At 44.3% G+C, this 15,577-nt stretch overlaps 2 protein-coding genes and 1 long non-coding RNA gene across 3 annotated transcripts in view; all 3 read left to right on the top strand.

Moving 5' to 3' along the window:
* Positions 1-15,577, top strand: part of LOC132451379 (uncharacterized) — a 291,272-nt gene that overhangs the window by 256,321 nt on the left and 19,374 nt on the right. The window contains 1 exon segment of the mRNA XM_060043831.1: positions 10,235-10,339. Within this exon segment, the coding sequence (XP_059899814.1) occupies positions 10,235-10,339 (105 nt within the window).
* On the top strand, positions 769-2,644 carry LOC132451492 (uncharacterized). The gene is made up of 2 exons (XR_009524104.1): positions 769-2,048; positions 2,118-2,644. It is a non-coding gene; the product is annotated as an uncharacterized LOC132451492 (long non-coding RNA).
* LOC132451438 (class I histocompatibility antigen, F10 alpha chain-like) lies at positions 4,292-9,174 on the top strand. The gene is made up of 4 exons (XM_060044009.1): positions 4,292-4,432; positions 7,612-7,878; positions 8,110-8,388; positions 8,914-9,174. Exons 1-4 carry the CDS (start codon positions 4,378-4,380, stop codon positions 9,027-9,029), a joined length of 717 nt encoding a protein of 238 aa, XP_059899992.1. The 5' UTR covers positions 4,292-4,377; the 3' UTR covers positions 9,030-9,174.

Genomic DNA, 15,577 nt, shown 5'->3' with positions numbered 1-15,577 from the left:
GGGCTGGTGTCCATTCTGAATGATGTCGACTCTGGCCTCATCGTCTCCCCAGGCCAGAGACAGTCTTTTGGGCCTGGTTTTGACGTGATTGTGTGCGTAAGGGGAGTTACAAGCACGGTCACATGTGAGCCTCCTCCGGGCGTCCAGTCGTCCGCTCGCCCGTACCGGAAGTTAGGAACATGTTCCCAACCGTCCATCCGGATCAGGTGCTGCCCCCTGGTGGATCCTCTTCTATGTTCACCGGTTCATGCTTGATCTCTATGAAAGCTTGGATATTGTTTTTTCCAAAAAGCTATTTCCAACAGATTAAAAAACATGTTTTTCTGGAAATCATATAATAATAATAATAATAATAATAACAATAATTTTATTTAAAGGCGCCTTTCTCGGCACTCAAGGACACCAGGTACACAAAAGTCATTTGAGAGGAACACAATTAAAAAAAAATAATAATAATAATAAAGAAAGAAGAAAATTGTAACAACACAGAAATAGTTATTGGCATCAGGTGGAATAGGCAGTTTTGAACTGATGGGTTTTGAGATGTGATTTGAAAAGTGGAAATGAAGTGATGTTTCTGAGTTCGGGTGGTAGAGCATTCCAGAGACGGGGAGCAGAGCGGCTGAAGGCTCTGGGCCCCGTGGTGGTGAGACGGGCAGAGGGGACAGACGGGTGTACGGAGGAAGAGGATCTGAGGGAGCGGGAGGGAGTGGGCTCGTGGATGAGGTCGGACACATATGGGGGAGCAAGGTTGTGGACGGCCTTAAATGTAAACAGGAGGACTTTGAATTTGAGACGGAACTGAACCGGGAGCCGGTGGAGCTGCTGGAGGACAGGGGTGGTGTGGTGGGTGGATGGGGCTCCAGTTATAATGTGAGCAGCTGAACTCTGGACCAGTTGGAGCTTATGGAGGGGTTTGTTAGGGAGGCCGAGGAGGAGAGAGTTGCAATAATCTACACGGGAGGTGACGAGGCTGTGGACAAGGATGGTGGCAGAGTGGGGGTCAGGGAAGGGCGGAGACGATTGACGTTTCGTAGGTGGAAGTCGGCAGACCGGGGGATGTTATTGATGTGGGATTGAAAGGATAGCGTACGATCCAGGATGACACCCAGACTCTTAATCTAACAGGAGGGTGCAACAGTGGAATTATCTATGGTGATTGAAAAGCTGTTAGGGTCGATTTTGTGCCAATGAGTAGAACCTCGGTTTTACTGCCATTTAATTTGAGGAAGTTGAGAGTGAACCAGTTTTTTATTTCCCCACTCTCTCTTTCTGAGGGAGTGGGGAGCTGGAAGGAGGAGAGAGAGAGTGACGATGGGTGAAAGTCTGTCGAGATGCTGAGGTGAGGAATTAATCCAAGGTGCTGGTGGATATTCTGGATTTTAGAAGTGATAAAAGGACATAATGGAGTTGCAGAAGGAGGTTGTGTACAGGTGAGGGGTGGAGGGAGTCTTGGGGTTTAGTGGTATTGTTGAGTAGGGAGAACAGTGACTTGGAGTTGTCTTTATTGGCAGTGATTCTACCGGAGCAGTAGTGGGTTTTAGTGCTGGCAATGGAGTCCTTGTAGTCTAAAATGTGATTATTGTACATTTCTTTGTGAATGGTGAGGCCGGTTTTTTATGGAGCCGTTCAAGTTGCCGACCTTTGGCTTTCATCAGACGAAGGTAGGGGTTGAACCAAGGGGCGGAGACAGAGAAAGAAACAGATCTGTTTTTTAACGGAGCAAGAGAATTGAGAATATTGACCTCTGGCTTCCCGCCAGAGGTCAGGAGCACCACAACACCAACTGTACAAACTGCCACAACACCGGCCTCCATCTTGTCTCCTTTCGTCAAAAAAAACGCCGAATGGTAGCTGTGGTCACTGCACACGGTGTCTGATTTATCGACAATAAAAAACATGTCGTAATTTATCAAGATTATTTTACAATGTTGTGTTGCGTTGTAATGAACTGTATTGTAAATATTAACAAATAACCTTTGACCTTGGCTCTTACTTTCAATTTGGTTTGTCATTAAAGTCAGATCGTATTTTATTATGTACTAAAGGTGAGAATATTGGGTTGTGTACTGAAAGTCTGGTTGTTTCATGGTATTGTGTTGTATTGTGTACTAAAGTGAGATCATCATTGTGTTGTGTTCACTAGGTGGAGCAGGGTGAAGAGACAATACCGTCACCAGCAGTGATGCCAGTAACGCGTTACTTATGTTACATATTTTAAGCACATAAACTGCGCCAACATAGCCAATATGAAGCAGGATCGAACACACAAGCTGCATTGCCCTCACGTAGCCACTAGGTTGCAGGATCGAACACATAAGCTGCAATAACTACTCCAGCCACAGATGGCAGCACCTTTAGACAGGTGAGGATGGCGGAGCCATTACGTCACACCAGTCACGCCCACTCCATATAGGCCACGCCCACTTGACGATCAACAGCGCGGGATTCAACTTGAGAGGCCACAATCAATAGGAGCCCGGCCGAGAGTCCTGCGCCTTCTCCCGGGACTCGAAGGAGTGCCCGATATTATTCCAATACGCGTTAGATACAATTCCCTCCCTTATGCTTCATAGTTACCATACCGAAATATGCCTACTTTAACAAATAAAGTGAATTGAAAGCCACCAAGGATTGGACTACTTTCTTCAAGAGAAAAAACGCAACACTTAGTAACGCGGTGCTGGCCTCGGACCACAGTTTTCAGTAACTAGCAATCTTACGCGTTACTATTTCCAAACCAGTAATCAGATTAAAGTCACTCATCAAAGTTACTGTGCGTTACTAATTTTTCACCGGCTTTGAGAGCGATGGAGTGGTGTGTGTGTGTGTGCGTCTGTCTGTCTGCCTGTTTGTGTGAGAGTGAGTGTGCGTGTGAAGCGTAAGTCTCCATAGACTTCAATCTATCAGAGGCGAGTGTCGACCTTGACTCTCCAGAGTCCGCACCACCAGTTGTTATCAGCGGCGGAATTAGTCGCGCGGTGCTGTGTGTGTGTGTGTGTGTGTGTGTGTGTGTGTGTGTGTGTGTGTGTGTGTGTGTGTGTGTGTGTGTGTGTGTGTGTGTGTGTGTGTGTGTGTGTGTGTGTGTGTGTGTGTGTGTGTGTGTGTGTGTGTGTGTGTGTGTGTGTGTGTGTGTGTGTGCGTGTGTTGTGCTGGAGCGACGGCAGCAGAGAGAGCGCGTGGGAGCCAGAGAACCAAACCCACGGGGAGGTCCGAGCAGCTTGAGCGCTAGAACGCGCTGTTTACGTCAAACACCTGGAGAAAGGTCCGGTGATCGCCCCGTAAAGCGCGCTGTGATATTTTGTCCACGCATTCAAAGTTAGCGGAAGCGGTTGAGAGCCGTGTGTCAGTGTGTGCACCCAGGTAGTATCCCAAATACCCCTGACGTTGTGTTTTTAAACAGAGACAGAAGGGAAGTGCTCTTACTTGAGATAGGCTGTGAATTTGATCTGTACATGGAAATTGCTTTCAACGATAAAATCATTAAATACCAGCCCATTCTGGAAATACTAAGGGACCTAGGCTACCAATGCAAGCTAATAGTGTTTATTTTTGGAAGCTTGGGGCATGTCCACAACCGTGTTTTCAGTGGGTTAAGGCTGGGCTCTCCAGCAGAAAATGTTTTTTGTACCCTTGAACAATGACTTATCTTATCTCTGAAATATTTGAATCTTGTCTCTTGTAATGCGATTGGTGGATTCAAATACAGAATTAAATGTGTGTGTGTGTGTGTGTGTGTGTGTGTGTGTGTGTGTGTGTGTGTGTGTGTGTGTGTGTGTGTGTGTGTGTGTGTGTGTGTGTGTGTGTGTGTGTGTGTGTGTGTGTGTGTGTGTGTGTGTGGCATGTACCGCCGCCACCCACCGACTGGCGACAGAGAGCCCCACGTCTCTCCCCAATCAGCGTGATTGGGGGACACCTGCTGGACGGAGCGGGAGCCATTTTAAAAGGGCCACGAGGACAGACAGACGGGACCGGGAACCATGGAGAGCAAGGAGGCCCACGGGACGACAGCGAACGAGAGGCTCAGGGAGACCCTAAGTCTTGTGTATATGGACCCTGTGTACCCCGGTTACTGATGATAAATGCCGAGTACGGCTTGAACCCCCGACAACACGTGTCATTTATACCTGGAACCCGCGCCATCGAGTACCGGGTTACCAGTGTGTGTGTGTGTGTGTGTGTGTGTGTGTTTCATTTTTAAGTTCTCCTGGTAACCAATGACGTCGCAGCCGTATTGAATTCCTATTGGTCCAGTCCGGCCTCTCCCTCGTGATCCGTCTCTTGTCTGCAGGTTTCCTGGTCAGTGCATCTGATGCTCGAGTCGGAGGCACGTCTCTGTGGATAATCTCATCGAGCTGTTCTTCTGAATACATCGATATGAAGGCGCTAACGGGGCTGCTGCTGTTGGTCTTTGGTCACGGTGTGTCCTCAGGTAAGACTGACTCAAGTTTTCACTTTTCAAAACTATCCTTCCAAAAGGTTTGTTTATGGTCCCTGAAACGATGCTTAGATTCCCTAATTTGGTTGAAAAGCATTTGATTATCCTCTCTAATGAGTTAAATTAATCCACAACATGATTCATCTTTTACTGTGAGTATGTAAACTAATATAAGAACATTTATTCTGGTTTCAATTGTGAAAACGATCCAGCGCACTGGTTTGATGATTTCGTTCCCAAATGTACAATCTATCATCAGAACCAAACATTAAACTTCAGTTAGGAGGGAATCTGTGTACTTTAACCAGTGGCGGATTTAGCAAAATGGGGGCCCAAGGCTAAGATATGTATGGGGGCCCAAGGCTAAGATATGTATGGGGCCCACCTCATCCGATCTTAAAAACAGAACAGAGAAAAAATATGTACAGACTGAATGGTGGATAGGCAGGTAAAGCTAATCTAGAATACTAATACTCAGAGTAAGGGTAAGCATGTTTGTACTGTCGTGTGGTTCTCTAATAGACAGGGTTATTTTCTTCCTTCATTTTTCGTCAATTAATATTTCTTGTTGGGTTGGATTCTTCTTGTGTTTCTTCCTTCTTATCTTGCTAAACCCTTTACAGGCTTCAATTCAGAAAGCGGCCAAGGCAAGGTGACACACACACACGCACACGCACACACGCGTGCCCATACAAACACGCACATTATATAAGCAATGTCAGAGACAGTTTTTAATTTTAAAGCCTACAACAATGACAACAAAGATATTTTGATGGAAATGTTCTACATGACTGCAGCTGTTGATGGCCTGATAGCATTAAAGGTCTTGACTTAAACACAGTTTTTTTACTTCCTCATCTTGCTGCACCCTTTACAGGCAGGTATTCACAGTGGCGGATTTAGCAAAATGGGGGCCCAAGCCAAAGATATGTACACTTTTTTTACTCCAAAATAAAGATGGAAAGTGGAGAACGCACAAAGTGTAGAAGTCCACAAACTAATAGTAACGATGGAACTAGAGAATAAGGTTTCAGATAACGCCTGTCTTTGCCAAAATGCCAGACAAACCAGCACTGTTTATTATAAAGATTATTATTATTAAGATACAAATCAATATCAATATAACCAGCAAGAGAAGTAGTTAGGGTGAACCCCCACAAACAGTGATATACTTAGCGAAACATCACAAACAGTCATATACTAAGCAAGTATTGCCATGATGAATAATTGACTTTGTATGTGTATATATCTCAAGTGCAATTGGCATTGCACTTGAGATTGACATTTCAATCATTCTACAAACAAACCCATGTACAAGATCCAGGATATTGTAAGTGAATTGACATAACAGTTCAGTTTGAACATTTCAAACATTCTACAAACAAACCTATGTACAAGAGAGAGAGGCAGAGAGAGGGAGAGAGAGTCTATGAGAGAGAAAAGATAGATTGTTTTTCACATCACACGCTTCTGACACAGAGTCCTACTTATTGACGTCTTCTCACAGGTCTTCACCCAGCACCACTTCACAGCTAGCTGCTGCTGCTGCTGTAGAGGCGTGTTCAACGCTTTGGACGTTGTTCCTGTCTGTATCCTCGACAGTAGCCGTAAAAAAAAGTGCTTAATCTTTGGCAGCGTTGCCAAATACTTTCCGGCGTCTTTTTTCATTTTTCTTTTATTTGAGCCACTGGGGTAACTTTATTTCCTAACCCTTTTCATAACCCTTTATTTTATTATCACGTTTAGACTTGTCTTGCCTCATCTCTGCATCTCTGCTGTATGTGGCCAAGCGGCCGCATACCTCTATGTTAAAACTGCCACTGACTTTAAGTCTACTTTGAATCCTAAGGATTATATTAACACTCAGTGATATCTTATTATTAACTAGTCAACGTTCTTGGAGAATCATCACTCACGCGCACACACGCGTATACACACGCAGACACACACTAATATAATTATTATCATTGCTATCAATATATGATTATGAAATATATTAATTATTATCATTCCAATGATAGCAACGTGAATATAGTTAAAATGCCGTCATCGAATACAGAAATTCACCAATATGCTTATAATTATGATAACATTGTAATAGTTATTTAAATAATAGTTTAATATTCATGTCAGCAGTAATGACTAAGAGGCAGCAGGTTGTGTTGTAGTTGAAGGTCTGGACAGCCAGCGCTGTAGGCTACAGTGAGATGTTTGGATGTGAATAAGATCAAACTAAGGCCCCGTTCACACGAAGCCGAAACGGGCGAAACCGTTACTGTTTCGATCTATCCGGTTTCGAAGTATCTCCGTAAAGAAGAAGCCAAGCGAAACCGGGTAGATCTGTAGAAACGCTGTAGTAAACATTCCAGGCCCATAAGGGGCGCTGCTTCTGCTACAGAAATCCAGAAGAAATGAAATAAGAAGAAGAGGCGAGCATGCGCATAAGGGCTGCCCTTGTGCGCATGCTCGCATGTGATTTCTGAGACTCCGCGGGCTTAAGAGCCATTGGCTAGGAGGTCGAGGGGTGGGGCGATGACATCATGGTTTGCGGTTTCAGGCGTACACACGAATCCAAAACGAAACCGGGTAGATTTGAAACCACCTCCGAGGGTGGTTTCAGAAGTTTGCGGTTTCGGTCAGCGGATTCGCCGGCTTCGTGTGGACGGAAGGCCGAACCGTACAAGACCTTTGCGGTTTCGCCATGAAATCGGCTTTGTGTGAACGGGGCCTAAAGGTTCCTTCATTACCTGGACGGCCAGGGGGCGGAGCCATGGGAAAGGGGGCGGGGCCATAGGACAGGGGGAGCCATAGAGCAGGGGGAGGGGCCATGGGCCTTTCTGTCTAGAGGGATGAACAGTATTAACCTGTCTGTCATAACCTGTCTGTATGTCTTTAGTGATGTACAGCTACCTGTCTGTCTGTCTACAGCGATGTACCGTATTAACCTGTCTGTCTGTCTACAGTGATGTACCGTATTAACCTGTCTGTCTACAGTGATGTACCGTATTAACCTGTCTGTCTACAGTGATGAACCGTATTGACCTGTCTGTCTGTCTGTCTACAGTGATGTACCGTATTAACCTGTCTGTCTGTCTACAGTGATGTACCGTATTAACCTGTCTGTCTGTCTACAGTGATGTACCGTATTAACCTGTCTGTCTGTCTGTCTACAGTGCTTCACTCTCTGCATTATTTCTATACGGCGTCGTCTGGACTCACAGCCTTCCCAGAGTTTGTTGCTGTTGGGATGGTGGATGGAGTTCAGATGGTTCACTATGACAGCGTCAGTAAGAGAGCCGTACCCAAACAGGACTGGATGGAGCAGGTCACCAGAGAGGACCCCGCCTACCTGGGGAGGAGCACTGGAACATTTCTGGTTGAACAGCAGAGCTTCAAAGCCAACATTGGGATTGCCAAGCAGCGCTTTAACCAGACAGGAGGTAAGTTTATATCTACTGTCTGACCTCTCACATGGAGATATCCATAATTTGACCCCAGGATAAAGCAGTACTCTGTGTTCACACGGTGAACACAGAGTACTGCTACACTGAATGCAGTGTATTATTAGTGTAGTAGTACTCAGTGTAGCAGTACTCAGTGTAGCAGTACTCAGTGTAGCAGTACTCATCTCTCTCTCGCTCTCGCTCTCGCGCTCTCGCTCTCTCTCTCAGGTGCCCACATATATCAGGAGATGTATGGCTGTGAGTTGGATGATGAGGATGATTCTACTGATGGTTATGAGCAGTATGGTTATGATGGAGAGGACTTCATATCGTTGGACCTGAAGCACCTGACCTGGGTCGCTGCAGTACGTCAGGCTGTCAGCACCAAACAGAAATGGGATGGGTATAGAGGTTATAATCAACTGCAGAAGCACTACTACACCAAGCAGTGTGTTGATTGGCTGAAGAAGTACCTGTCCTATGGGAAGAGCACTCTGCAGAGAACAGGTAGTCACATGACCTGGTGGGCGTTGACAGACTCATGTCTCTGAGTCCCTGTTCCCTCTCTCCCCCCTCTCTCTCTCCCTCCCTCCCCCCTCCCCTCTCCCTTTCTCCCTCCCCCCTCCCCTCTCCCTTTCTCCCTCCCCCCTCTCTATCTCTGCCCCCCTCTCTATCTCTCCCTTTCCCCTACCCCTTTCTCTTCCCCCCTACCTATCCCCCCCCCCCTCTCACTCTGACCCCAATATATAAACTAATTCCTAACTCAGTGCTTTGAATATGGAATATATAACATAACAAGTAATTTAAAAAAAAGTGTTAAAAATCTCTCTCTCTCTCTCTCTCTCTCTCTCTCTCTCTCTCTCTCTCTCTCTCTCTCTCTCTCTCTCTCTCTCTCTCTCTCTCTCTCTCTCTCTCTCTCTCTCTCTCTCTCTCTCTCTCTCTCTCTCTCTCTCTCTCTCTCTCTCTCTCTCTCTCTCTCTCTCTCTCTCTCTCTCTCTCTCTCTCTCTCTCTCTCTCTCTCTCTCTCTCTAGAGCGTCCGCGGGTGTCTCTGCTCCAGAGGGGCCCCTCCTCCCCAGTGGTGTGCCATGCTCCCCAGTGGTGTGCCATGCTCCCCAGTGGTGTGCCATGCTACAGGCTTCTACCCTGACAGGGTGGTGGTGTTCTGGAGGAGAGACGGCCAGGAGCTCCATGAGCAGGTGGACCCCGGGGAGGTCCTCCCCAACCACGACGGGACCTTCCAGGTCAGCGTGGACCTCAACCTCACGGCCGTCCCACAGGAGGACTGGGGGAGGTACGAGTGTGTGGTCCAGCTGAGAGGGATCGAGGAGATCTCCACCCCCCTGGACCCCGCCCTCATCAGGACCAACGGGGGTAAGACTGGTGATGGAGGTGGGGAACACATGTCTCACCACCTCCACCTGACCTCATCACAACCACTGCCAGGTGTACCTGGACACTGCTGAAGCTACTGGGTAAACACACAGCTCTCAGGAGTAGCTCACTGCAGCAGAACAGGGTGGATTGTGGGTATTTGAGTTCTATGAATAGGGCTAGGCTCAGATCAGTCCCAGAGTGACCCTGAGCTCCAGAACAGACGGTATAAACGGTGCTGAAGGTATACCGGTGTGAATTTGTGCTACGGTATTGATTTTGACGTTACCTCGGGACCGGTGGGACCGGTAGACAATGTTGTGTGTAACGCGTAACAAAGTAAGTAATGCGTTAATACAGTTCCCTAACTACTTTTTCATGTACAAAGTTCCGAGCAACTACTGAAAATATGGTAACGAAACATAGTTCCTTTTTCAATTCGGCACCACGTTACTTTTCCCAGGGACAGATTGACAGCGATACTGCGTTCTCAGGCAGTATGCTATTGCGCAAGTATGCAGGTGCGCAGGTACGCGTTACATGCTCGCACACACTTCAGCCAAATTGAGATGCCAAAACTATATGGCAAGGTCTGCACGCAAGTGGAGAAACAAATCCATACTATTAAACATTAGTGTTTTTCAGAGATGGAAGTAACTTGAGAATAGATTTTAATTTTTTTGATTCGGTTTTGCTGCCTTTCCAGTATTTTACCCCTTCAGAGGCATTTATATTGAAATTAGAAGATAGAATTAACATACCGTGATATAATACCGTTACCGTCTATTCCTCAAATCATACCGTGATATACATTTTAGTCCATACTGTACAGCCCTAAGTTCCACTGACGTTGTGTTAGTCGTGTGTGTAGCATCACGTGACGTTGACATGTGGTCCAATGATGGAGGGATGGATGGGGGAGGGTCTCTGTCCATCATCTATTATTACACGACTGATTGTGTTTGCTTGATGTACCTTCAGAGGTCCAGAGTGGCATCACCATCCCCATCATCATTGGGTTCGTTTTTCTCCTCCTCGCTGCTGCTGCTGCTGCTGTTGGAGTCCTTCTGTACAAGAAGAGGAACGGTGAGTGGATCAAACTCTCCAGGAGGACTGAGACCTGATCTCCACCTGCTCCTACTTCCTGTCCCCTTCCTACGATCTGATTGGTTTTCTTCACACACAGGTGGTCTGGTTGTAGAAACCTCCACTTCTGAATGATTAACCTTCTCCAATGAGATGTTGTGGCATTAAGAATATCAATGTATAATAACATGAGGATATCCACCACTGTTACAACACTAATCATTTCTCTTGATCCTTAGATTCAGAGAAGCATCACAAACTAGATGGTGAGTAAAATTATTTTTTTACTGCAGTCCTGCTCTTATGATCAACACCACTACCAATCGAGACCTTTGTGAATTGTCTAGCTCACTGTCTCTACAGCTCTATAGATCTAGAAACATATAGCTCACTGGACTATACAGCTCTATAGATCTAGAAACATCTAGCTCACTGGACTATACAGGCCTATAGATCTAGAAACATCTAGCTCACTGGACTATACAGCTCTATAGATCTAGATACATCTAGCTCACTGGACTATACAGCTCTATAGATCTAGATACATCTAGCTCACTGGACTATACAGCTCTATAGATCTAGATACATCTAGCTCACTGGACTATGCAGCTCTGTAGATCTAGATACATCTAGCTCACTGGACTATACAGCTCTATAGATCTAGATACATCTAGCTCACTGGACTATACAGCTCTATAGATCTAGATACATCTAGCTCACTGGACTATACAGCTCTATAGATCTAGATACATCTAGCTCACTGGACTATACAGCTCTATAGATCTAGATACATCTAGCTCACTGGACTATGCAGCTCTGTAGATCTAGATACATCTAGCTCACTGGACTATGCAGCTCTGTAGATCTAGATACATCTAGCTCACTGGACTATACAGCTCTATAGATCCAGATACATCTAGCTCACTGGACTATACAGCTCTATAGATCTAGATACATCTAGCTCACTGGACTATACAGCTCTATAGATCTAGATACATCTAGCTCACTGGACTATACAGCTCTATAGATCTAGATACATCTAGCTCACTGGACTATACAGCTCTATAGATCTAGATACATCTAGCTCACTGGACTATACAGCTCTATAGATCTAGATACATCTAGCTCACTGGACTATACAGCTCTATAGATCTAGATACATCTAGCTCACTGGACTATACAGCTCTATAGATCTAGATACATCTAGCTCACTGGACTATACAGCTCTGTAGATCTAGATACATCCAGCTCACTGGACTATACAGCTCTATAGATCTAGATACATCCAGCTCACTGGACTATACAGCTCTATAGATCTAGATACATCTAGCTCACTGGACTATACAGCTCTATAGATCTAGATACATCTAGCTCACTGGACTATACAGCTCTATAGATCTAGATACATCTAGCTCACTGGACTATACAGCTCTATAGATCTTGATACATCTTGCTCACTGGACTATACAGCTCTATAGATCTAGATACATCTAGCTCACTGGACTATACAGCTCTATAGATCTTGATACATCTTGCTCACTGGACTATACAGCTCTGTAGATCTGGACAATGCATGTTGTGGCAACCCACCTCCTAGAGTGAACCACCTCCTCCCCAACCAGGACACAACATAACTGGCAAAAAAACAAAAAGGCATGTTTAATCCTAAATTAAACCAAGTCTCATATGGAAAATAATACAACAACGAAATAACGTGGGAGGAATCGACCGTCCCCTCCCTCGTGGGAGGAATCCCGTCACCCACGAGGACCGGTCTCTCCATGCAGGAGCCACATGGCTGGGAGAGCCCCGCATGAGGGGAGAAGCAGGACTATTGAAGCCCTGCTTCTCCACCTGTTCCTCAGGTGCTCTGCATGTCCTTAATTGGCCCGGGCCGGGTTGCCACAAGCTCTGTAGATCTAGATATATCTAGCTCAGTCATGACTTCACCTCCTCTCGTTTTGCTACTTCCCAGCTTCTTCTGACACCAGCTCTGTGAACACTGAGGGGCAGATCCGGCTCCTGAGGCCCAACCTCTGACCACAGTCAGTACTTTACCACTTTACAATACTTATTCAGACTCATATGTTCACAGTTATATTTATTAGAAGCCTACTTTATCACAGTAATGGTAATGCTTAATATTACTTAAGCATTAACAATCCATCACAGAAATACATTTAGTCATATTTTAACAGTTCTTCATCACAGTAATAGATTAATAAAGTAAATCCTCACAGTGATAAGTGTTTAATGTTTAATGCTGACTTGTGCTTTCTTGCTGTTTAGGGTCAAAGTTAAATCATGAAGAGGTTTCTCACATTCCTCTTCCTAAACCAGGATGGAGTGGATCACTGTTCATTTATAATCCTTACAATCAGGCTTGGGACTTCAGCTAACTAAAGACACTACATTTGCTAAATTACAATAAAATTCATAGTTATTTTAGAGTTCTGCTAGCAAGAGAATTGCATACTACATAGGCACCAACAGTTAAGCTAGGTTGCTTTAGCCTTAATGCTGTTTGTTGCATATTCTTTGTTTTTCAGGGAATTGGATCATATGTACTTGGGTCAATAAAATACATAAAAATAGTTTTGCCTACATATATTTAATATACCTATCATTAGGTTAGGTTTACATACTTAATTTAGAGTTTACATACTTTGTTTAGAGGTTAGGTTCATTATTATAAGATGATTGGATTTAGGTCAATCCTTAGGATTAAATTGACAAATATGAACGAATTTATTTTAAAATAATATGAAATTGTATAAAAAATATGGAAATTAATAATGCAAAATTATTATATTAAGTTATGAAAAACTGAGAAGCCATGTGATACATATACATTCACAAAAACATTTATTAACTGCATTTATGATATTAGGTTATTTAGATAGGTATTCAGCTTTTCATTTATTCAGTATTTGATCATGTATATAATGTGAACACAAGTATACTAAATGTAAATAGCTTTAACATCTTGAAAAAAGATATAATCTCTCAGCAGATCAAATAATATAATGTATAAATCCTCATTCAGTTCCCCACCCGCTAGCGTGTAGAACCAAGATGGCTGCCGGGTGATTAAGGGGACTCATCTGACTGGTTTGGAGACAGGCCTGGGCAACCTGATTAGCTGCCTGGGTCACATGCTGGGTGTTGGCTGTGGAAAACGATAGTTATGTTATTATAACTCTAGTTCTATGATTGGGCTTGTCCTGTCTGCTGAAAATTCAAACTATGCACCTATCAGCGTGGGCACCGCCCACATTTCCCACGGTATCGTGTCTATATAACGCGTTGTATACCGTCGCTCATCCTCCACGCTTTTCTTTCAGCATTTGGAGGGTACAGCAGGTGGGAAACTAGACGGCTACACCTACAACTATCGTTCTATTCCATGTAGGCTACGCCGTCTAGGCTTCACCTTATGGGCTAAGGTGAAGCTGCGAGCGGAGCCCGATCAATGTACTCCTGCTGGAACCCAGTCAAAACGACTCAAGTCACCAGAGTGTAACCAGGGTGAAACAACATATTTTAGTTTTGATGAAATTTGATAAATATCACATATGTTTATGTTTGTTGGAGTGCAGTCAAATCGCATTCATTATGCTATTTTGTTTATTTTTATGTTATTATATATTGTAGGGGTGTAACGGTACACAACAGTCACGGTTCGGTACGTACCTCGGTTTTGAAGTCACGGTACGGTACAGGACGGTTCGGTTTATAGTTATGGTGAAAAAACTGATTGCTTGACAGAACGAACGTTTTGTTCGTTCTGTTTAAGTTTAATTAGTAACGAATTCAACACAACAGTTTTAGCTGTCAGTATGAAACATACAAATAAAATGTGTAACAAATATAAAAAATGTACTGCTGCAATTCTCCAATAACCCTAACATAAAATTAATGGAAAAAAAATCCAGTGTTAATGCTCAGTCTAGGCTCTTTAAGCTGGTATGTAACCAAGAGTATGTAAACTTTAAGGGTTTAAAGAAAATATTCCTGCAGCTCTCTAAAGCTCTGAAGTTCTCATAAATATAAATATCAATCATTAAATAAAAGTGCAACTGCAGCCTTAACTTAAATTACAGCTTATGTATTTTATAAAAAAAAAGAAAATACTGCTTCAAACTTCAAATAATGCTCAAATTATCACAGTAATAATAACGTAAACAGTTTCAGCTTCATTCAACTTTCAGTTTTTTTTTTTTTAGGAAGATTAACTTGTCAACATTGTGTGCAGAAGGAGGCAATGAAAACACCAATAGACCTGGTGATGGCATTTGCCCGTTCTGAATTCCCAGACAGGTGTAGGGGTTGATTAAATAGTGTAGTGAGCTGGGTTTGAACGGTTTGAACAACTTTTTTTCTTTTCGCAGCGGTGACAGTAACACCTGGATGGTGCCTTTTTAAATGCGTGTGCATGTTCGATGTGTTCCCATTTGCATAGACGATCGCTGTTGAACAATGTCTGCACACAGCTTTCGACTTGTCCACTCATCTTTCCCCATTGTGATAATTAACCTGGAATCCAAAGTTCTCCCACACTTGGGATTTCAATGACAGGGGCAGGGGGCATCTTCAAGCTCCGGTTTTCTGTTGTCGCTCGCCATGCAGTTCGCTCTCAGTTCGCTAGTAGCCATCAATCCACACACAGTCGCGATCGCGCTCTGCTACTGCTACTACGCAGAGTACGCGCACGTGCGAGCTGAGCCTAATAACGCTAAACGGTCCGGGGGGAACTCCGACTTCAAGTTTTAAGTTCCGCACCGCAAAACAAGCCTTTACATTCGCCATATTAACGCTATGTACGCCACATTTACGTACCGCGGTGTACCTTTGTAACCGCACCGAAGTGCCTGTACCGTGACGGTTCGGTTCAAATACGTGTACCGTTACACCCCTAATATATTGTGAGAATGCCGTTGGCTATCTGAGTGGAGGCGGGAATGTGGTCCTGGCTATGACGGTTTACATGACGGTTTACATGCGATGACATGATTTTCTTTGGCTCGTCCAGGTACCAATAAATGAGAAACCCTCCATTGTTGTCCAGCCGTCCTTCCACCCTTCCAATGCATAGACCAGAACACAACGCAGATAGACACCCGTTACAAGAGCACACTCAAAAAGCCAAGGAAGTGTAAAACACAACAGCTTAATAAAAAACGAATTCCTCCTAGATCAAGCAAGGCTAAGATCAAGAGAGAAAAAAGTGAGTCTGCA

Source organism: Gadus macrocephalus, chromosome 22 (assembly GCF_031168955.1).
Source record: "Gadus macrocephalus chromosome 22, ASM3116895v1".
In the NCBI taxonomy this organism is placed as follows: domain Eukaryota; kingdom Metazoa; phylum Chordata; class Actinopteri; order Gadiformes; family Gadidae; genus Gadus; species Gadus macrocephalus.
Note: the sequence above shows the minus strand (reverse complement) of the source record. Positions and strands in the feature narration are given on the sequence as shown.

Excerpts from the sequence above, each read along its gene's own strand:
- LOC132451438 (XM_060044009.1), top strand. The coding sequence starts at position 4,378 with ATGAAGGCGCTAACGGGGCTGCTGCTGTTGGTCTTTGGTCACGGTGTG. Across the intron at positions 7,879-8,109 it reads GCGCTTTAACCAGACAGGAG|GTGCCCACATATATCAGGAG; the intron begins GTAAGTTTATAT and ends TCTCTCTCTCAG. Across the intron at positions 8,389-8,913 it reads GAGCACTCTGCAGAGAACAG|AGCGTCCGCGGGTGTCTCTG; the intron begins GTAGTCACATGA and ends CTCTCTCTCTAG.